The sequence below is a fragment of the Cygnus olor genome, chromosome 1 (assembly GCF_009769625.2).
Source record: "Cygnus olor isolate bCygOlo1 chromosome 1, bCygOlo1.pri.v2, whole genome shotgun sequence".
Classification (NCBI taxonomy): Eukaryota; Metazoa; Chordata; class Aves; order Anseriformes; family Anatidae; genus Cygnus; species Cygnus olor.
The window spans coordinates 2,578,296-2,600,464 of NC_049169.1; the positions used below are offsets into that span (position 1 = coordinate 2,578,296).

At 39.4% G+C, this 22,169-nt stretch overlaps 1 protein-coding gene across 5 annotated transcripts in view; it reads left to right on the plus strand.

Moving 5' to 3' along the window:
- Positions 1–22,169, plus strand: part of CHCHD3 (coiled-coil-helix-coiled-coil-helix domain containing 3) — a 150,199-nt gene that overhangs the window by 86,890 nt on the left and 41,140 nt on the right. For 2 of the 5 annotated variants that reach the window (XM_040546108.1, XM_040546116.1), the window contains exons 5-6: positions 6,413–6,427; positions 7,763–7,846. In XM_040546108.1, coding sequence (XP_040402042.1) covers positions 6,413–6,427; positions 7,763–7,846 — 99 coding nt within the window. Of the gene's footprint in view, positions 1–6,412; positions 6,428–7,762; positions 7,847–12,421; positions 12,443–22,169 lie in introns of those variants that run through there. The other 3 variants (XM_040546124.1, XM_040546130.1, XM_040546140.1) reach the window with 2 other exon arrangements.

Here is a 22,169-nt window from a genome sequence, read left to right on the forward strand (position 1 = left end):
ACTCCATTGGTTTATAACTAGATGTAGTAAATGAAGCTTAATGTCGTGTCCTGTGTAGAATAGATCCTAACTTGTTCATAAATTCAATTTTTTAATTTTCTTCATTAGCCTCCTCTCAGAGTGATCTTTTCTACTACTCGTTCTTTTAGGACTTCATTATTTTTAGAAACTGTACTGTAGCACATTTACTGGTAATTACAAAAGCTTGTTTTAATTACAGTTGTCAAAGAATATGTTTTATGATGCATTATTGTTGCTGCTGTTTCTAATTCATAGCTATTTTCCACCTTTACAAGTGGAAATTAGCATAGCTTTTTTGTAAGTGATGTTTGGATCATTTTTTTTTGTGGTTAGGAATGATTTTATGAATAGTGATATCTTCAAAATAAGTTCTTTTGGGGGGTAAGGAAGAAGTATATACTCATAATAATATCGATAATTTACTTCTAGTGCCCATTCAGGATGGTGTGTATACATACTTGTCTGTGTGTGTATATGTATTACTATTTATATTATAAATTATTATTTATATTATAAATATATATATAGGTTGAAATAGAAGACAAATTCAAAGCTGTTGTAATCCAACATACATTAAATGCGGAAAATTAATCGTATTTATTGGGACGCTATATGCAGTGAATGAAGATGGTAGTTTTGCTGACCATAATAATGAATACAAGTAACTAATCCTTTTCATGTTAATCAGTGTGCAAATATGAATGCATGGGATTATTCATGATAGTTGAATGTAGTCCACTGCAAAAGTGTTTCTGTGCAGAACAGCCTGGTGGACATCAGAAGCAGAATACTTGTTTCACCAGCAGAATAGCTGTTTTACAACATGACAGTCACAGTTTGCACATGAGTGACACTAGTGTCAACGAGAATTCATGAGAATTCACACCCTGTTTTAATGCACAGGTACAGTCATCCAACAAACTTTAATTGTAAAACAAACAGAAAGTCTTTTGCTACATAAATGTGAAAGATGATTTTCGGAATGGCATTTGAGATCTGCTCTCCTGCAGTTCTGGTGCATCATATCCTCCCTGCCCTGTCAGCAGTTCTTCTGCCAGATCTTCCTCTTCTGGAGCTGCTGAAGGCCAGACCTCTACCGCTGCTTTCTTTGCCTGTTAATCCATTAACCTTTTCTTCAAACTACACAGGCCTGCCTGAAGGTCTATAGATATTTTCTGTGACCTTTCCCATTACTCAGTGGCAAAAAAGCCCTCGTTTTTTTAGTTAGCATTTCATAGGGCAAATCCCCATAGTCTTGTAAACTCGCTCTGACAGTCAGAGTGCTCTTTCAGCCCTTGGACCCAAAGCCACTTGCAGCCTTGAAAGTCACGTAGAAAACCTGGTCCCTTGGTCATCCACTTACCCCTTCCTCTGCCTTTTTTATTGTGGTGGTGGGGAAATCACCATGAAGCAGCTTGGCAAGACTAGGCAGATCACTCCACCCCTTTCAGATTGCTGATGATGCCTTATAAATTTAGCGTTGAACTCTTATTTTGAAGCAGATTATTATTCTCTAACTGAAAAATGCAAACTGAAGCGATCTCAGGGGTGTTCTTCTGTAAACTCGATGGATGTTAATGAATTTGGAGCTTGGAGCCCTCACTGAGGGGCAGCTGTAACCCTGGGACTGCTGAGTGCTTCAAGAGCTAATTTTGAAATCAGCCTATAAACTCCCTCCTAAACTACCTGGTATTGCTTTATCTGCTGAAGGTTTTTAAAGAAAAGCAATAATAAACTGTACACAGCTCCAACCTTGCTGCATACAGCTACGTGGGTTCCTTTATTCTTTTTTAAAATAACTGTTAATCATTTGTTTTCAACTGGCTGTCTGTTTGTGCTACGAAGGACAGAACAAATTTGTATGTTTTGTATCCTCAGAATCACAGTAGTTGAGGTTGGCAAGGACTTTTGGAGATCATCTGGTCCAACCCCCCTGCTCATGCAGGGCCACCCAGAGCAGGGTGCCCAGGACCACGTCCAGGTGGCTTTTGGAGTTCACTAAGGAGGAGGCACCACAACCTCTCTGGGCAACCTCTTAGATTATCCTCAGTTGGAAGGGACCCACAAGGGTCCCACTCCTGGCTCCACACAGGACCACCCAAAAACCAAACCCTGTGTCTGAGAGTGCTGTCCAAATGCTTCTTGAACTCTGTCAGGCTCGGTGCTGTGACCCTGTGCTGTGGGTCCCTGGGGAGCCTGTCCCAGCACCCAACCACCTGTGGGTGCGGAACCTGTCCCTGACACCCAGCCTGACCCTCCCCTGTCCCAGCTCCATGCTGTTCCCTCGGGTCCTGCCGCTGTCCCCAGAGAGCAGAGCTCAGAGCCTGCCCCTCCGCTCCCCTCGGGAGGGAGCTGCAGGCCGCCATGAGGCCTCCCCTCAGCCTGCTCTGCTCTGGGCTGAACAAACCAAGGGCCCTCAAACGCTCCTCATGTATCTTGCCCTACAGACCCTTCCCCATCTCTGTAGCCCTCCTTTGGGCACCCCCTAATACTTTTATGTCCTTCTTATGTTGTGGCACCCAAAACTACACACAGTGCTCGAGGTGAGGCCACAACAGTGCGGAGCAGAGTGGGACAATCCCTCCCCTTGTCCAGCTGACCATGCCGTGCTTGAGGCACCTCAGGGTGCCAGGGCATTCTGTTGACTCATGTCCAACTTGCTGTCAGCCGGAACCCCTAGATCCCTTTCTGTGAGGCTGCTCTCCAGCCTCTTGTCTGGTCTGTACATATAGCCAAGTGTCCCAGTGCTCCAGCACCCTCCCAGCACAGAAGTGCTTCCCGATGTTCAGAGGGAACCTCCTGTGCTCCAGGTTGTGCCCAGTGCCTCTTATCCTGGCGCTGGACACCACTGAACAGAGCCTGGCTCTGTCTTTGTATTTCTCTTCATGTATTTATAACCAGCATGAGAAGGGTCTGGCTTTGTCATGTGAGCACTCTGATGAGCGTAGACTGAATTTCCCTGCGGCTGTGTACGAGGCGACGTGCAGGAGTTTTCTGTAGGCATTCTTTTCTCTGATGATAGAAACTCATCCCGGTGCTGTGCCAGATCCAGGCGCTACTTCTGAAAATGAAAATCCAGCTTGGCCTTTAAGTCTTGGTCCAAGTTTCTAGTAATTCTAAAATGAAAGTAAAGAATTAATGTTAGTGATCTGGTTTTTTTTGGTTTTAATTTTGGATTATCTTGGGAAGGTGGGCTGCTTCTCAAAGGTGACCTTGTAGATTTCTTTTCTAAATAACACCCAAGTAAATGCTTTGTTTATTAAAGCCTCTTTGTGAAGAAGCAACGAACCTGTTACAATATCTCATTTACAACTAAAGTGCAGCATTCAGCTAATTGAATACATGGCTACTGTTAATTATTTTGTTACGGCTAATTGATATTCACTGGGATCATGTTGCTGCGGCCCCATAAATATAACATTACCTTACAAGTTTTTACTTCTGCAGTGAATTCTCTTCTGTTGGCATATTTATATTGTCTCCAGTATAAATGTGCGCGTAAATAAATATTTATGGTTTTTTGCTCTGTCTGCATTATTGTACAAATGCCAGGGGTGTTAGCTATATGGAAGACACTTCTATACTGAGTTTCTTACTGGCCTACCAAATCTTCCGGTTACTTTCACAAAAGGAAAGGAAGTAAGGAACTAAAAAGTTCCTTTAGTTCCTTTCACAAAAGGAACTAAACCTTTGGCTTAATGTATTTTTTTGTGTTCCTACAATCTAGTATTTCTATTTTGTCAGTGATATAAAAGCTCTGATAGGTTCAGGGCAAAAAAAGCACTGTGAATATATTCTGCTGCTTGGCCCCCATGTCCTTTAGTGCAGTAAAATCCAGCTGTTTTGATTGCTCTTTATCTTGGGGGAAAAAGAAAAATCAGAAACTTGCCAGGGCAAAAACTCGCATTCAGATACATGTTTTGGGAACAAACATTATTTGCATTCCCCTGCTCATTCTGTCTTCCACATATATAAACTTAGTGATCAGATGCAAATAAAATTTAAAAAAAAAAAAATCCAGTTCTCTATTTTGAATGGTTTTTGATCAGTAGGATCGATGTAGGTGAAAGGACTTTGGTCGCAGAGGCACATGGAGGTCCTCTGGAAAGTTTTGCCAATTTAAACCTGTCTCAGAATTAAGACATCTATTGTATCTATACAGGAGAAAATTACAGATCAGTAGATGTGAACCTGAAAAGCAGTATTTTCTAAGAGAATTTTAGTTTTTACCTATATGTACTCAAATTTTTGTTTAAATAGGAATGTTTCATGGCGCTTTAATTCTGTTTAATCCATTTTTCATCATTCTCTACCTTCCTTTATTTCTGCTGACCCATGTAATAGGATAATGCAGGTATATGACTTGGAGATGCAGTATCTTAAATGATCCAGTTTAAACATGCTTGTCTATGGTGTGAGACCTGAAGCATACTTTACTATCAAGCGTGTCTCATGGTAATTTAGTCAAAATCAACACTCCAGAGTTTTTAAAGTAATTTTTATATGAATGTGTTCTGTTTGAGTTCCTCAGTTACAGAGAGGTCCTGACCAATATACTGTGATCTGGAAACTTTTCATTAGTTCTTTTTCTTCAGCTTTCACGGCTTCCGTGCTCTATATTTCTGTTTTATGAAACACTTTGGGCAACTTGTGATGTCCTATTAAGGCTTTTGGGGGTGTTTTTCTAGGAATGTCATTTTCCTAGACGTCAGTCACTGAGAGCTTTTCTTCGTCCAGTTGAAATTTCTTGAGAGTTTTCAAACACTTTCAGAGCTAAGATCTAAGCTAGCCCTAACTTGCCTGCGAAGAGTTTTAATAAAAAGTAAAATTAAAAAATCACATGTTGGCATGTGTTTGTTTTTTAATAGACTAGATGTGCATGTGACCTGGTCACTATTAAATATGGAAACCAATAGGAACAATGACAGTATTAGGACATTAAACCATGGTTAATATGGATGGAGCCAGTCTGATATAAACTTTTACGATGAGTGGGTCTTAAATCCTTCAGCACTGCAAGGACTAACATGCAGAATATTGGGAATTGGGTTGAAAATAGTAGCCACATAACAAGGATAAAACATAATTTTGCTCTTATAAAAGATGCAAAAACTATGCAGAAGAGCTGCAAGCTCTTCTATAAATCAGAAATGCAGCTGTAGCATGGTGCAGTCTTTAGCTCTGCTCTGATGGCAGAGTGTTAAACATAATCAATGTTTTTATCATTGCTGTACAAGATGTTTGGATTTTTTGATTGAACCTAGTGGGATTTGTCTGCTTCATAAAATGGTCTGCAGCAGTTGCGAAGATTGCCTCTCATTCTTTCACTCCTCATCTTTATCTGCGAGAGGAAGGATCCGTTAATCTCCTGCTATTGTTTTCTTTCTGTGAGATGAGAGAATTGATTCTGATTGATCAGCTGGACCTGGAGGAGAGGACAGGTTTCTGACACAGGGACTTTTCATTTCCTTGGTTGTTACAGTGTACCCTTGACCTGTTGTGTTTTTAAACCCTGAACATTTCTGCTGTTGTGAATCGTCAGAAATGTGGCACGTGAATCAAATCACAGCACTCTTGCACGTTTTTTTATTGTATCTTACTGGTTTTCCAAAATCAATTTTATTGCTTGGTTTCAGGTCATCGATAGAATCGTGTGAAACACTTCTGAATTCTAAGATGTAAAACTTTACTAAGTTCTTGGGAGAGGAATGGAACATTAATTTTACAATTTCTTTGTCGCTGGCCTATTTAACTGCGCTTGAACAAAAGGCATGTTCTCGAATTTGCAGATATTTGAGGGATCATGAGGTGTTTATGCATAAAAAGACTGCATATGGGTAACCATGATGATGCATCGAAGCATAGGATTAAATATCTGAAAGGGGGGTGGTTTGGGGATGCGCAACCTGCAATGAATTTTCAGTTGTTTCCTTGTCTGAACCAGGACAAGATGCAGGTTTGAGAGGTGATACAGGGATTATCTGGGAAAAGCAGAACCATGATCAATACGAAGCGTGGTAGATTGTAGAATATTTAGTGTAATCAGCTTTGGAAAAACCTGTAATCAGTTTTCTGTAGTGAATAAAGGATTTAAATGATGGTGGTCAGGGCTGCAGCATGTGCTCCACGGTGTTATACTGAAGAAAGGATGGTGGAGGAATAGCAAGGTTTGACTCATCCAAGTAGCATTACAACTTGGTTGTGTGCTTTTCTGATGAGCAGGGACATTTTCTGTGAAGTTGCATATGAAAGACATCTTATGTATAGTTTTTAGCCTTGTTCTACATTCCAGATATGCCTGACAGGCATGTATTTTTCTGCATTCCTTCTCTTCACCATTATATAATAAATTTAACTTGAACATTTTGATTTTTTTTTTTGCATGCTTCAGGAGATACAAAAAAAGGTAAGTTTTTAAGTTAGGACTAACCCAAACCCCAAAGTTTTTATTTTATTCTTTATCTGTCTGCAGAAACAAATCTTGACAAAGGGAAGCCCTGTATCTAGACAGCAAGCATAGCACAATGTGTAGCATAAGTAAGTTTTCTGACATGCTTCTGTGAGCATGACTGGAAGTATCATCATTAGTAGTGAGAGTTTACACTTCACATTTTTCATGATGCTGCTAGAATGGGGAACTATTTGCAGTTAACTCTGTAGTATCAGTACCTGGGTGAAAGTATGTTGGAGATAAATGACTAATTTTGAGTAGGCAATTGTGGTAATGACCACTGATAGTTAATTTTTATTCACTGAACATGCTTTATTATTAAACATTATTTATCTGGAATGTGTTTGCACTCATACTTGAGGTGTATATGTATTTGGTCTGTATGTGTGTAGTTTTAATGTATTCTGTAATTCATAATGGGTCCCTATAATACTACATATTTGAGCATACTACAGATGAAAAGCCAAAAAAAAAGTTGACTTGCTCAATAGTGCTGAAAACAGTGTGTCTTACATGAATACTCGAGTCATAATGGTATTGAAAACACAGACATTCACAATGCTTCTGTATTATTTTAAGTTACTGGACACATGAGTAACCACACAGTAAAGGATTCCAGCTTACTCTAGTTGGGTACTTCAGCCAATGTAGGGGTTCCCAGAAGAGTAATTGTTAAGTACAGAGGACAGCAGAGTTTTAGATACACTTTTTAGATTTGCTTTTGCAAATATATAAGTATTTGGTTCTTCCAAACATTCGCATGTTCAGCATTAAGCACATGCTAAATGTATCCCCGAATACTTAAAAAAATAATAAAATATCTTCTTATCACAGCCTACAAATGTACAGATGCAAGTTTGGCTATTCTTGTGTCAGAATGTCCACCTAGTAACAATTAATTTACAAAGAAAGTTAAATAATCAAACTCTGCGTGTACTCTGTGCGGTAGCTGGAGTACATTTCCCTAAGTTCAGAAGTGATCTGCAAAGTTAATAAAAATTTCATCCCAGCATGGTACGCTTGGTTCTGTCTTTGTGACGTGTCCAAGTACATTTGAACAAACCATGGCACAGCTGTTGAGGAGGGAAGGAAAAAACAGTACAATAGACAATCTCTTTACATTTTCAATGCAGCAATCATCATCTTATTAATGTAGTGTTTGGCAAAAACTAATAGACTGCAGTTTTCAATCACTGTATATTCCTTGCTGGTACAATTTATAGTAGATGTTTTGCTTTGTGAGTGATGCTCTTTCTTGATCCAGTTTTATCTCTCTATTTCTTTTTTTAGGCCAAGCAGCTGGAAGAGAAAGACAGAGAACTGAAGAAGCATGATGCCTACTACAAAGAGCAGCTGGCTCGACTGGAAGAAAGGGTAAGCCTTCCTTCCCTTTTAATGAAGAGGTTTCCGTTCATTTCTGCTACTGACTTTCTGGTTATGTTTATTGTTAAACAAGATGACTTTTCTAAGGAGATAAAGATAAAACTGGCCAGAGGTTGTTTTTTTGTTCGTTTGTTTTGTTTTTGGTATTAACTGCTGCTATTTCTGGCTTAATATTGCCAAGATGGAGGCTTTCATGTTGAGAATGTTGTTTTCTTTACTAAGTTCTCACATTTGCAATGAGATTTCATCTGTCACAATAGTTATATACAGGGAAATAAACCTAACCAGATTACTTTTACAACAGTACAGATGAAGATCCGGTGCAAGGGAATGAGTATCACCAAGCAATCTTAAAATTGCACGTGAACTGTGAAGATACATACTGAATTTCTGCTTTTGCTGTGGCCCACAGTTGCCTTTGTTGGGCAGAGTTAGTGGTTCCTCCAAACCTACCTGCACATGAGAAGTTTGACATTAACTGCAAGTTGTTTACGACATGTTTAAAAAGCTTTTCTGCATCTTCTTTTTTTTTGCAGTAGGCTTGAGACTAAACTATATAAAACAGTTTGGTAAGCTGTGCGAAGTGCTTACAATGAATTTAATAAGAAGTGCTTTAACATACTGCTGTTAACATTCTCATTCTTTATAGGGTGCTATTTTATAGGATGTTATTTTCAAACTAATTGTTATTGTCATCATGTTCTAGATCCCAGGTTTGTTGTAACCTTCAGCCTGAATACATTTGCCTCCTTCTCTTTCCTTCTGCCTGAGCTTATTTATTGTTCAATTTTTTTTGTTAGTTTTGAAAACAGTATTAATGTGATATATATTCATTTATGCAGCTTAACAGGAGAGAGAGAAGAAAACCCCTTATTTTCCTGGATTAGAAAGAAGAGCATGTTGCATGAATTATCAGTGTGTATAATTGATCTTAATTAATATTTTAAATGGGGGCATACCAGATACCATCTCATTATTTTGATCAACCTTTTTGAATATCACTTTAATGAGGTCATGTTCTTGGCAATGAAAAATAGTTTGAAAGGAGGAGGTTAAATTATTTTAATGATTCTAAAACTGTATGTTATTTGTGCAGTTAAAATGAAGATCCTTCAGACAAAAACCCCACAAAATACCTTCCTTATTCTTTACTGAAGGGCTGGTATTAGAGGCAAAAGCATCTGCAGTAACTCACCCAAGCTGAGTCTTCATGGCATGGTTGTACCTGTACACTTTGTTATTGCTCTTCCATTTTATTGTTAAAGTAGTGCTGGAGTGACTGATGGCAAAGGACATGTAATAAACTATGACTCTTTGCTGGAAAGCTTTTGTTTTACCTTTTCAATGTGATATGCAGCAAATAAGGCTTTTATTCTTAGCTATTTTTAATATTACAGTAGGTCGCCGGTACAGTGCCTTCACTTACTACTGTTAAGTGACCACGTCCAGTGGTCACAATTTTATTTTAACATGCATGTGAATATATCATTGCTGCATACAAATGAGGTAATGAACTGTAGGTACCTGTGTCTGAGTCCTGCTGAAATATTGTCCCCTGGGTGATGTGAAATAATTGATCTTTGCCAGCTCTTGCTTTCTCTTCTTGGACTTCAAGTCTCCAGGACTACAGCGGGCAGTTCTGAATTGACTGTCTTATTCTATGGACGATGTTTGCTCCATCTTCAGAGTTGAGTTCCCGTGGTAATTAAGGCTAGTCTTTTCCTTCTGACATTTGATTTGTCAGGCAAGGAACTGTGGCTTTGCGAAGTTGTCATCAGGTTTGTTTTCAAAGTACATGTGCATATCTCTTCTACACAAGAAAGTTGTTCAAGCTCTGAGAGGAGCTGAACTCTGTGCTCCACATCTGGCTTTGAACTTTTCAGAGATGCAGAGATTACAGAATGAAAACCTACAAAAGCAGAGAGGTCGTACAGTTTGCAATCCTGGCTTCACTGAGGCTGGTGCCTGCAGCTATTATTTAGGTTGTTTGGAAGTTTCAGTATTGGTGATTTTTTGAGCATTGGGATGGAAATAGAGCTTTAAGAAAAAAAGAAGGCCTGGAAAAGCCTAATATTTTTGAAATTACAGAGCGCAATAACAGGTGGATATTTGTTCCTAAACTTGTCATATTTCAGTGAAATGTACGCAAAGTCAGAGTATGTGGTTCAACAGAGAGGAGATGAGAATGGAGGTAAGGTGGGAGCAGAGCAAGTGGAGCTCAGAGGAGTAATGTCAGTACGAGGAAATGTGCAATATTGGTCTGTCACCTGTGACAAAGAATGCTGATTACATTCTCAGATCATTCTTACATCAAATAAGCACACTTTAAAAATACTGCAGTTACGCATATGTGGTATTTCTGTCTGTTGCATCACTGAATGTCAGAGCTCATCTGTATGATTAATTGGCTTTTTGATTACCTAGCTTTTTTCAGTTAGAAGCTTCATATTTGTGTTCTTCAATGCTGCTGAAAAAACAATGCAGACATTGATAATAAAGGAAGACGACAACAGAACAGACTAGTGTCAGCACAGCGTGCTCCTTATGGAGAAAATTATTATACATATTCAGTGCCAGATGAAGTCTGTCAATTATAAAATATTTCAGTGACTGAGTGAAGATGCTCAACCTTTTCAGGGGATTAATACAGGACAAAGTAACTGTGCACAAGTGACGGCTGTGATACTAAAACATAAACAATTCTATTCTCCAGGGCAGTATCTGTTCATAAATTTGGTTTATGTGCTAAAAACCTTTTTATAGTTTCCCAAAACCCAGCGATTCCCCTAACAGCTGCTGGTGTTTCTAGGTCAAAAATGGCACATAAGCTGTGAGTTATTAGGTGCTCCATGGCAGCAAAACAAAATGAGATAGTTTCACAAAGGAGTTAAGGAACAACCTTCTCATACTGTATATCTGACTAGGGTGCAAAGCTGTTATTTAAGAGTTCACACGTTAAGCTTTGAGAAAAATTTGTCTGTGGTCTTTGTTGTCTGTTTATAGGCTAATGGTGCTTCTTGACTAAAGCAAATAAACAGAGGGTCAGATAGCAGTGTTCAAATTGTTTCGTATGTGTGTTTTATATTATTTCAATTATTTACTATAATAAGCTCGCTTTAGTGGTATTTTAAGCCATTAGATTTTCCTTTTAAAATAGTGGATCAAGAAAAGGGAGAACTAACGTCTCAGCTTCTTCAAGGTACTGAGCTGCACAGCAATGCTGTGGCCTTTCTCTAACATTGTCTCAAGTGCACGTGCACACACACACACACACACACACATTTCTGTCCTGTTGTGTTCATCATTTTTCTGTTCAGCTTCTCCACGTCCATCATCCTTCCACTATGTCACTCTTTTACATGTGAATTCCAAGCCCCAGTGGCCGTAGACTTTATAACTACCTCTGGATCCCTAGTGTCACTGTGATATGTAGGTTCCAGCCCACATCAACTGTTGCATTAATTTTGTCTGCAGAGCAGCTGACACCCTGTCATTCCTTCACCCGGTTGCTTTTGCTTTAGAGTGTTTTTAATGCATGGGAAATGCATTCTGCCTATGGTTCTGGCATTTTGCAGGCATTCACAACACGGTGTGCAGCTTCTCGAGAGTGATGCAACTCTCTAATTCAAGCTTTCTTCAGCAAAACCCAACTATTTGCATGTTACACTGCTTCATAATACTATTATGCGTCATTAGGAGAATCATGCCTCTAGTCATAGGAGCAGAAGGAAATTAATTTTAATAGGCTGCTGTATGACACACCTACTTAGTTTATCTATGTGAATGAGCAAGACGCGTATCCCAATATTAGGAAGGATATTTCTCACTCAGGCTAAGCTTCTATGCTTGCAAGTTTCCTAGAAATACTTTCAGTGAATATTGGTTAGTATGCATGTGAATATGCATACTGTGCAAGGAAATAAGAATTCTATTCTGTTAGCATTTGGAGGCTTCAGCATTATGTTAGGTACTCCCCAGGTTTAGTAGTCAACAGGTCATTGCTCCCAATAGTTCCTTCTTTGCCAATTCTGTAATTTCTGTGCATCCCCGTGCTGACTTCAGTGGCCGTTGTGGAGGGAGCCTCCTGCATTATGCAAGGCTCACTGCCAGATCAGAGCCTGAGAATATAGACATAAGTTCTGCAAATGTGATCCTCTTATCTGCATCCATTTTTTTCATGACTTAAATTTTGAGGAAGAATTTGCAAATCGTAGGTTCGGCACTTAATTTGGGGATTCTACTTACCATGTAGGCTGTCAAGGAGCATTAACCTTAAGGTAAGACGAGCACACAGAGCACGAAGCTGTGAGCTGATGGCACATACTATACCAGGTGTTAAATAGTATTATCCATCCTGCTTGCTACAGTAAATAGGATTTTGCTATTATGATGTGTCAGGATTTTCAGAGAAATCAAATTTACTAGACACTAAACTGCCATCCTCACTGCTGAGCGGCTTTATTCTGGGATCTTGTGTTCATGCTAATCCTGTTGGTAGGAAATGCTTATACCAATTGTGCAGGGAAAATTATAATTTAATGATCTCTTCCTTTTTTTCTATTCAAGGCTTAAAATGGACCAGTGTGCTTTGCAGTGATAGACCCAGTGCTCAGAAAAGGAGATAACATACAGTTCAGCTTCACAGCCAAGTATTGGCTTTTTGTATGTATTTATAATGAACATAAGTGCTGTGGTGCAAACAATGCGAGTTTCACATTTGTTCAGATGCTTCAGAATCTTGTTTACCTTTTCAAAGTCTCAACAACTAAATAATCAGAATCTGTTTACTGTGTTTTTTTGTAAACTGTGGTTTGCAAGATGTAGATAACAGAGGGGGACTGTTATAAAGCGGTAGAATAGCTCCAAACATTTTAATTTCCTACAATGTATTTCAGCAGTTTAAACATTTTTGTTTCTATTTGTTTTAAGTTATCAGTCTGTTTATTTTCTCGGATCTTGCATGACTGTATCGGCAAAAATTTCATAACCAGAAGTTGATTCTGCTCTCACCTCTTGTGTTTAGAAGTTTGTATTCAGCAGAGCAAACATGTTTACACTCCACACATTTGTACTGCATTCTTTCATGTCTTTCAAAATCAAATAGCAGTGATGTAGGTACAGTGTTTGAAGACTTCAGGCTGCATCTCGCAAAGCAGAAAAAGGTTTGGGCTGATGATACTTGGTACTGAGCTCTTAGGGGAGGCACAGAGAAAGCTCAGTAAACCTTTTGTCATTGTTCCCATGAAGAAATGGAATTACCTCTAGCACATTGCTGACAGACTTGCTAAGTTGTACTTGTTGATTAAATGCAATGCCTGCTTTCTTTGTTGGACACCCGGAATACCAGTAGGCTTTTCCAAATTGTCCATTGCAATGCAAAGTACTGGCCCAACAGACTTCTGTTCTAAACATAATGCATATGAATAACCACTATTGTTTATGTTCGCATTGTAATTGACATCCTTTTTACCACAGATGAGTAAAATAACCTCTTGGTAGAAGCTTTGATATAGGATGCCACTTTTTTTTTTTTGAGAGCATGTTCCATAAAGGAATCTCCTAGGACTTCCCCAGCTTGCAGAGTTTCTCCACAGTTTGCCCCTGTGGAGATGCTTCATAGTTCTCTGTCTAGAGAAGTGATTTTGGTAAATGTGGTATGGCTGAAAATGCCTGGTCTTTTTCTTGCCTCTGCTGGATTTAAACTGATGCTTCCAGTAATGCCTGTGTTGGCTTTGACCAAACCAAACCAGTATTTCTGAAAAAACTTGTTGCAAGGCAGTTAACAGACGTCTTTAAAATCAAAGTGGGCATTACCAATGCTGTATTGCTTAACAAAATTGAATTTTAACCTCAGTTTAGTTTCTTTTTCCCCCTCAAAGAGCCGTAAGGACACTTACCTAACAAAAATTATCCAGACCTGACAAGCTGGGGCTCTCTTTTAGAACTGCAGATATGGGGAAAAGCTTTCATTGGTATTTGTCTGAGTAGATGGTTCTGTCTGTGTAACAAAACCACCTACGCATCATGTTAATCTACCAGCTGTACTTGAGTTCAGTCTCCTCAACCGACTTCAAGAATAAGAGGAAAAGTAAAAGGTCAAACACTTACTTCCAAACACTTTTCAGGTAGATCAATAAAATATATTATGGCTTCCACTGGATGAATAGTACAGTATATCATACCATAACCCTGCAGAGATAATATAATTCATTAATAATGATTTTGGGATTTTGGTGTCTTTTTTTTTTTTTTTTTTTAAATGGATATTCAACTGCAACAGAGAGTTCTTGCAGTTTTGCCCGAATCAGTGCAGCAGGAGACCTGAGAGTAGAATCAAGGTACATTAATTTCTCATTTTGTGCTTGGGCCAGGAGACTTTCCTATGCCTGAGCTCATGTGCTGCACCAATGAGATAAAAGTAGGAGTTCGTGATAGTTTCCCGATGCTTTGTATTTCCATACTGCTCATGAATCCCCCCCCTTCTTAGTATTGACCAAAGCATAATGTTTTTGTCAGTTTAGCATAATAAAGCTGTCAACCCAACCTGTGATCTTGCTTCATGTTGCCAATATTAGAAAATTTCTCTCTTCAAATTTCATTATATTTTGGGGATGGAGCTTTTGTGGAGCGCTTCTTGCCTGGCAGGTTGAGATTAGGAAACTTGCTACCAATTACAATATCTGAAACCTCAACCTGATTGACAAAGACAGACGGAGCTGTAGCCTTGTGACTGGAGCTCTGCATTAATGCACTACCTCCGTATCTTGCTGAGCCACAATCATTATTCCAAATAATTGTTTTTAAGCCTTGATTTTTTTTTCTGCTCATTACCTTTTATTTACTGTTTTTGAATAAGCAGCTAATATGTATATTAGTTATTAAATACATACCCATCCTTTTTTTTCCCTAAAACCACTGAAAATGTTTGTTCAGAGACATTTTCCTATTAAAAAATGCCCCTTTCAGTCTCATCTTTCCCTATCACATCTCCAATCAATAGCAATGCTGAAATGCTGCTTAATAACAAACTAACGAGTTGTTCCACGCTGAATAGTAGGTATTAATGTTTCTCTAAATGTTTGTTTATAGATTATTTTTCCATTCTGCATGTGTGTCTTTAGATAAATGGAGACAGAAAACCAAGTGTGATAAGTAATATACCAGGCTTTTCTCCCTGTGCAGTAAGATGCTTGATAACCGTTAACATGTAGCCAGCAATTCCATATAGTTTGTTTGCAATCCTTTTTTGCTTATTCCACATGTGCAAAACCATGTTTGGGGATGGTTTCCCTTTTCCCTTTTCCCTTTTCCCTTTTCCCTTTTCCCTTTTCCCTTTTCCCTTTTCCCTTTTCCCTTTTCCCTTTTCCCTTTTCCCTTTTCCCTTTTCCCTTTTCCCTTTTCCCTTTTCCCTTTTCCCCTTTCCCCTTTTTTTCCTCTTACCTTTTTTTCCCTCTTCGCTTTTCCCTTTTTTTCCCTCTTCCCTTTTCCCTTTTTTTCCCTTTTCCCTTTTCTGTGGTACTCCAGACTTTCAGTTTGGAGCAAAAGGTGGATAGTTCCATGCTTACACATTTTGTAAAAATGTGTGGAAGACCTAGGGATTACAGTATGCTGGATGTAAAATCATAACTTCAATACATCGATGCTGCTGAGACTCTGTGTGAGCTTTCAAGACTTTTTTCAAATGCGCACTGCTCCTTGTAATGCAGTTGTGCTTTTTTCTTTATTTTATTTCCATTAGTGTATTTCTCTAAGCCATCATTGTTCTTGCAACTTTCTCCTGAGTAGTTTTTGGTTTAGAACATTTTTCTCGCATCGCTGGTCAGAGCTGACTTTGATATTGCACCTCTAGTCTCAGCTAGAGCTAACCTCATAAGAGTTACCGTCCTTTCATCTGATGCTGTTTATTTTTATAGGCAACCTCAAGCTTCCACTCTTTCTGCTTTATTTCATTGTGCTTTGGGGCCTACAGTGCTGTTTTAAAATCATGCTGAAGTCTCTCTCTTAGCCTACAGGCTACCCCAGTGTCCTTTCCTACAGAGTTTCTGCACTGACATTTCCTGAGGTAGGGAGGGTGGTGTTTCTTCCCAAGTGAAATTCCAGTTTTCAGATCCAAGGTAAAACCAAACTCTGTGTGTGTTTCACAGGTGTGTGCTTGGAGAGGTTGGGTAGAGCTTTCTGAATGGTTGAGCAGGGACTTTTATTGGAAATGTGGATGCTCAAAACCTCTAAAGTTCAAACTCTTAGAGGTTTTCATAATTAATATGGGATTTACTGACCTAAGAAACAGTGAAATACCGTTTTTCATGAAATGGCTATTTATGTAGTGCCCTATGTTTACCTGACTGTTGTGTAGCTTTGTAAAGATGATTTCTTTATAAACCCCGCTCTGGTCCTGCAGCTTTTACATCCTCAGTGCTTGAATCACACATGTTTGTTAACTCTTCCTCTGTTATACCATTATCATCGCTCTGGATCTCAGCATTTACTGGCCTCCTACCGTGTTTTAACGATAGGGATTTATTCGTGCTCCCATGATAACTGGTCATTGCTAATCAATGTTTTTCTCTGCGATTGTTTCAGTTTGTGTTAAAGCTGCTTGAATCTTGGTGCTTGCTGAGTCTGAACACATACGCGTGTGTTCATCCTATGAATAAAAAACGCAGATGAGGATAAAATATGAGACAGTGGGAGCATGCAGGGCAATACCAAAGAAACCAAAGCAGCATGTTGGGCAGCTCCTTTGGTCTCTCTCTTCATTCCCACGTGTGAAAGCATTGCATCAGGAGAACTGGAGAACACCTTTTCCCTTCCTTTTCGCTGGCTGTGTCTGATGTAAGGGCTGGAAAAGGCAGCGAGCGGGACCTGACCGCAGTGCGGTGGAGAGCGAGCGCATCTCTCCCCGGGATGGCTGTCCCCCACGAGCACATGCTGAGTCCTCGTCAGCCTAAGAGGTTTGTTCATCCAGCCCCGCTCTCTTTAATGAATACAAATCAGTGGATGCATACAGTTTAAGCGTAAACACGCCAGCATTGCCTAAGTCACCCTTAGTGATTGTGTCTGCATCTGTTTTTCTTGATAGTTTCAGCTGTGCTTTTCCCCTTCCCCTTCCTGAGGAGGAAAGAAAAGTGTCACGAGAGAGAATGTTTAAATAGGCAAAAGGGAACAAACCAAATAAATTTGTCATTTGAATGTCAAAAGGCAGTGTTTATCGCATTTCGTAGGGTATGGCAAAATGTTTTAACATATGTGTGGTTAATGAATAAGCGGCTTTCATTTTTCCCAGGTCTGTTCCCTCCTCCCACCCTCTTTCCTTCCAGAAGATGAAGATTTGGTACAAAAGCTGTACTAAGTTAACAATGGGTTTAAAACAACTTGGATTTCTTTGTCAGGGTAACATTTAGAAAATACCGCAACTGTAAATGGAATCATGTGACAGGCAAAATACTGAATTTTAGGATTTCTTTTAAAGGTTTTACTGGTTATACTATGAATAATTGAGCAATTCTTTAGTCTCTTTGTCTTACCTGGGAATCTAACAGATACGTATTCCCTTGAAAGTATTTAGCTTTCTAATATATTACATACTGGTTTCGAATGGCCCAGTGATTTTGCTTTTGGGCAAGCTGAGCAGGGATGTGAAGAAGCAGGATACAGATCAGTCCCTGTTTTCACTTGTTTTCTGTTCCCTCTCTTTTGTGCCTTTGAAAACAAGAAGTACTCTATTTAAATACACCTATTTAGAGGAGTATCAGTGACTTATATGCATTAAAACATTCTCTGAGCAGCCTTTCTTTTTTAAAACATTCACTTTTCTGCCTAAGCAGTAGTTAGTAATTTTTCTCATTACAAAGCAATAACGTTTATATGAAATGTTGCCCTGCGTTTTTTGTAAATCGTCTGGTAAAGCTGAAGGCTGAAATAGCCTTCCCAAGCACACACTGACTTCATTTTCACTGCTGTCACTCTGAGTGATATTTTAATTTTTCTGCCCCTAAAAATACTTCAGTCCCGTAACTGATAGATAAATGAGAGAATCCCCAGGAAATGCTGCAGAATGTTTCCATTTGCCAGCACAATAAATGCAGGAGCTAATAAATGTCCTCTTACATCAGGAGGAGGCGTATAATGAGTAAATGATGGGAAAAGGAATTTGGGAAATGAATGATCAATCCAATCTAAGGCAACAAACAATTTCTTAATAACTTGGCCTTCGGTTGGAGCGAGGGCTCGGCTCAGCACAGAGGCACCAAGGTGGAGCGCAAGGGAAGGGCCATTTACATCTGGCAGCTGATGGATTTCGGGAGGCTCTTTTAGGTTCGCTGAACAGTGAGCTGTGATTCAGACACATCCTTTCTCATGCGAAGTTTGGATGGTTCGCCATTTGTCTGTAAGTGCATGTAGGGAAAAGGGACAGCGAATTTAATTCTCGTTCCTAATTCTTTATGGTAAATAAGCACTGAGCGTGCTGTTCTTCAGGAAACCTTGGGGGAAAGGACACAGTTACACCACATCTGAGAAAATTGGGTTTTGGCTGGCGTTCTGCCCCTGCTGCAGGTATTATCGTCGTCCTCATCGGAGCTTCTTGTGTGCAAGGGATCAAGTCCTATCCAGGAGCACGCGTGGCAATATTCTTAGCATCAGGGAGAGTCCAGCCACAGGAGGAGCTGAACCAAACTCTTAGGGCATGGCCAGGATTTAATCCCACAGCAAACAGAGAGGGGAAGGTAAATGCATCGGATTTTGTGACGTGGATCTCAGCTTTGGCCAGGCTCTGTTGCAGGAGTGAAAGGTTAAGCACAGTTTTTTCTGCATTGCATTAACCCGCGAAGCTCCCTGCAACCAACCTGCGAGCTCTAAAGGTGGGAGAAGGAGCTCAAATTCAAGACGAGGAGGAGGGCTGTAGGAAAAAAATTGGAGAGAAGGGGAGAAAATCACAATAATGGACTCGGTGACAAGTCTGGTGACAACTTCTTTTCAGTTGAAGGTTTTGCTTTGAAGAGAGCAAAACCAATTTGTCTTGTGCATTACCCAGATTCCTTTAAAATCCCCAGCTCCCCATTCCTTCAAAAGAGAAGGAACAGACAGCTGGCATCGCAGCTCTGTAGCTCTGTATTTGTGAGAGCCTTCCTGCAAAAATATGTGTGATCTTTACACTGATATTTCAGAGGTGAAGGCTTCCTCTTTCTTCCTCTGTTCTGTTTTACAGAGCTGGTTTTTGGCCTGTTTGTGGGTCCCGTGGCTGATAACCTGTGCAGTGGGTCCAGTTGGGCTGCCTGCTTGTGGCTCTCATCGTCTTGAATCAGGACGGGCAGGCAGCTTGGCAAAAGTGGTGGAGAGCCTTTGGTTTGGAGAGGGGAAGGGATAGCCCAAGGCTGGTGGCACGCTCAGCGCTCTTTCAGCGTGTCAGAGGGAATCGAAAGTTCTCCCGTCTTACGCCTCTCTAACTGCAAAGCATTATACCTGAGAGCTGAGACTTTTCAGCGTGTTTCTATTCACATGCATATTTCTGCGCCCATAAAGGCCTTTCCTTTTGAAATCTGGGAAGATAATCATGTATTTGAAATGAGCAGATACTCTCCTGCCACTTTTGAAATCTTTATTTCTCCCCTTGTCAGAGAGTTTAACTGTTTGCATTACCGTGGGCCGTAATCACGTAGGAATATGTATTTATGCACACTAAAACACAAAAACATAGCTGGAGTAATTATGAAGCAAATTCAAATGAACCCTAGCGGAGGAGTTCAAACATATGTCTAATTCTCAGGGAAGACTTACCACTTTTTTAAAATGCCTTACCTTGGTAACATTTCAGTGTTTTCCATATCTGGTACCACTGTACTCCAGTTAGACATTCTTCCTGCAACGAATTTCGTTGCTCGTTTGTCTCTGTGTTTATTAAACATAAAGCCCAAAGATATTCCTCGTTCCTAATAAACTGTGGCAATAATACAATTTTTTTTTTTTTTTTTTTTTGCCGCTGAGGCCATATCCATTTTTAAAAGCATTGCAGATAATTGTTGCTACATGCCAGCTCAGATGTCTGTGTGCCAAGCTTGCCACTGGTTTCAGTAGTTAATCCTCACTGGCCTATAGTTCTCCAAAGTAAAAGCATCCTAGTGGTTGGCAGTGGTTAGCGTGATCCAGGCTGTAATTACTGCTTTCTACAGGTGCAAATACTTGCATGTTGAACCCATGCTACAGCAAATACCGCTAGGTTTTTTAAATAAATGTCAATTGTACCTTTGAATAGCAGGTAAATGTACAGAAAATCTGTTTGATAATCCTGTTTCTGTTTCACACCTTGGAAAAGTCACTGTTTTTCCTTTGCCTCAGTTTCTTCAAGTAGTGGAAGAACAATATAATCCTCAAAGTATTAGAATTAATTCTGATAAATTCTATAAGATGAGATACTGTATATTTATTGTCGACAAAAGTAAGCAAGTTAACATAGTAAGGTTTTGAGTTAACCATTTTAATCAGTACAATATCTAGAAATTTGTGGGCATGATTTTAAGTTGCCGTTTGCTCATTTCTTGTTTAACTTGTCTAGCTGGCTTTTAAAGCCTGCTTCATAGCTGCATTTTGGAACAGATTTTGTTTTTAAGACAGAAAATTTTTATTCTTCGTACCAGGTGGTTAGGGTGTTGCTCATGTGTTACTGCTCAGTGCCTTGAGGCAGCATCGTGCAAGTCACAGAAGTATGAATCAAGGGCTGTTCTAGATTGTAGTGAATGATAACTCAGGTTATTTTTCTGCAGCTCCTACTTAGTGGGATTTACAGTAGAGTTAGGTGATGGATGTGCGCATAACTTTGGTGATTATAACAGTAACGCAGAGATTTTCTCTGTTTTTCTTACTCCTACATCCCACTGCGTTTCGGTCGTGCAAGCTTTGCATTCAGCAGGTAACATTGGAAGTGAACACAACATGCCAAAGTGATCTTTTTTAGAATCTATATATTGTTCAATAGAGCATAAGGGAAAAAGAAAGGGTGTTTTGGAAGAAGAGGAGAGCCACATTCTTAAAGCAGGACTCCAGGCACCCCTGTTGCAGGGGATGCCGTGTCTAGCGCGTGTCCATCTGTCCTTACCGATGACACCATGAGATAGTTTTCTGCTTCTGTAGCTGAAGCTGTTCAATTTGGTGTGTTTATAGGAAAAACAATTCATATTTTTTGCTGTCTTGCCCCTTTTAATAACAGAAATAGGTACACTGATTTTATTTTATTTATTTATTTAACCCTGCCAAATGATGTGATGCAAGCATAAAATACACTTTGAAATGAATGCAAACCATGTTTTGTTCATTGCACATTTCAAACAGCTTTCATGATCTCTTTCCTTGTTATGAATTTACTGCTACTACCGTCACTTAATTTTTGGAAGCTTTCTTTAATTGTAGATGTCTAAGATAATGTGCAGAGTGTTGCAGACTTGAGAACCTGAGACACTTGTGCCTGTCCAGCAGGCTTTCAGCTGAGCAAAACAAAACATTGCTGTGTACAGGCAAGTTGAATTACTGCATCATAGTGCAGCTTGGACTTCCTTTTGTTAGAATAAGTGGGGAAGCTTTGTAAAAAAAAATGTGTTTTCAACAGCAGAAAATGACACTATTTCAATTCAGAAAACTTCAGTCAATTTTTTGTCATTGAATTGTTGCCATGAATTGACAAGAGATTTCAGATACTTGTCAAGTTGAAAGAAGTTATTTAAAAAACAACAAAAAAAAATGAGTCCTTCTAAGATTTTTATACTGGAAAATCAAGTGTAAAATGCTACACATGTTTGTATCATACTATGTGCGGAATATTTTTGAAGTGGGAGTTCTACTGATGGTTAACAGAACAAGGATTTATGGACAATATTTGTGGGGGCAGATGATACTTTTTATTTGACTACTTGCAACTTAAACAAGTTTTCAGGAACATGGAACCTGCCTTTCAGGTAGCCTTGAATTTAACAGCAATATTTTTAATGCAGTATTTTACTTCCCTTGGTCAGGCTTTAAGAAGTAATTTAAAAAAAGAGAGAAAGAAGAAAGCTTCAGTGTGCAGGTAGCATAAATGCAGTTCCTGGTGGCATGATCCGTAAGATACAGATGTAATAAAATGGGGTCATCCTTGGAGATATTCAGGACAATGTGCTGAGCCATCTGGCCTAGTTGGGCCTGCTCTGGATGAGATGACCTCTGAAGATTCATCCTAAATTACTCTGTGAGTTGGCGTGATAACATGAAGCTTGCTGATTCAGGGAATTTAACTTGCCACTTGTTACTTCTGGAGAATGGTTAAATAATTACAGTAATACATTCAGCA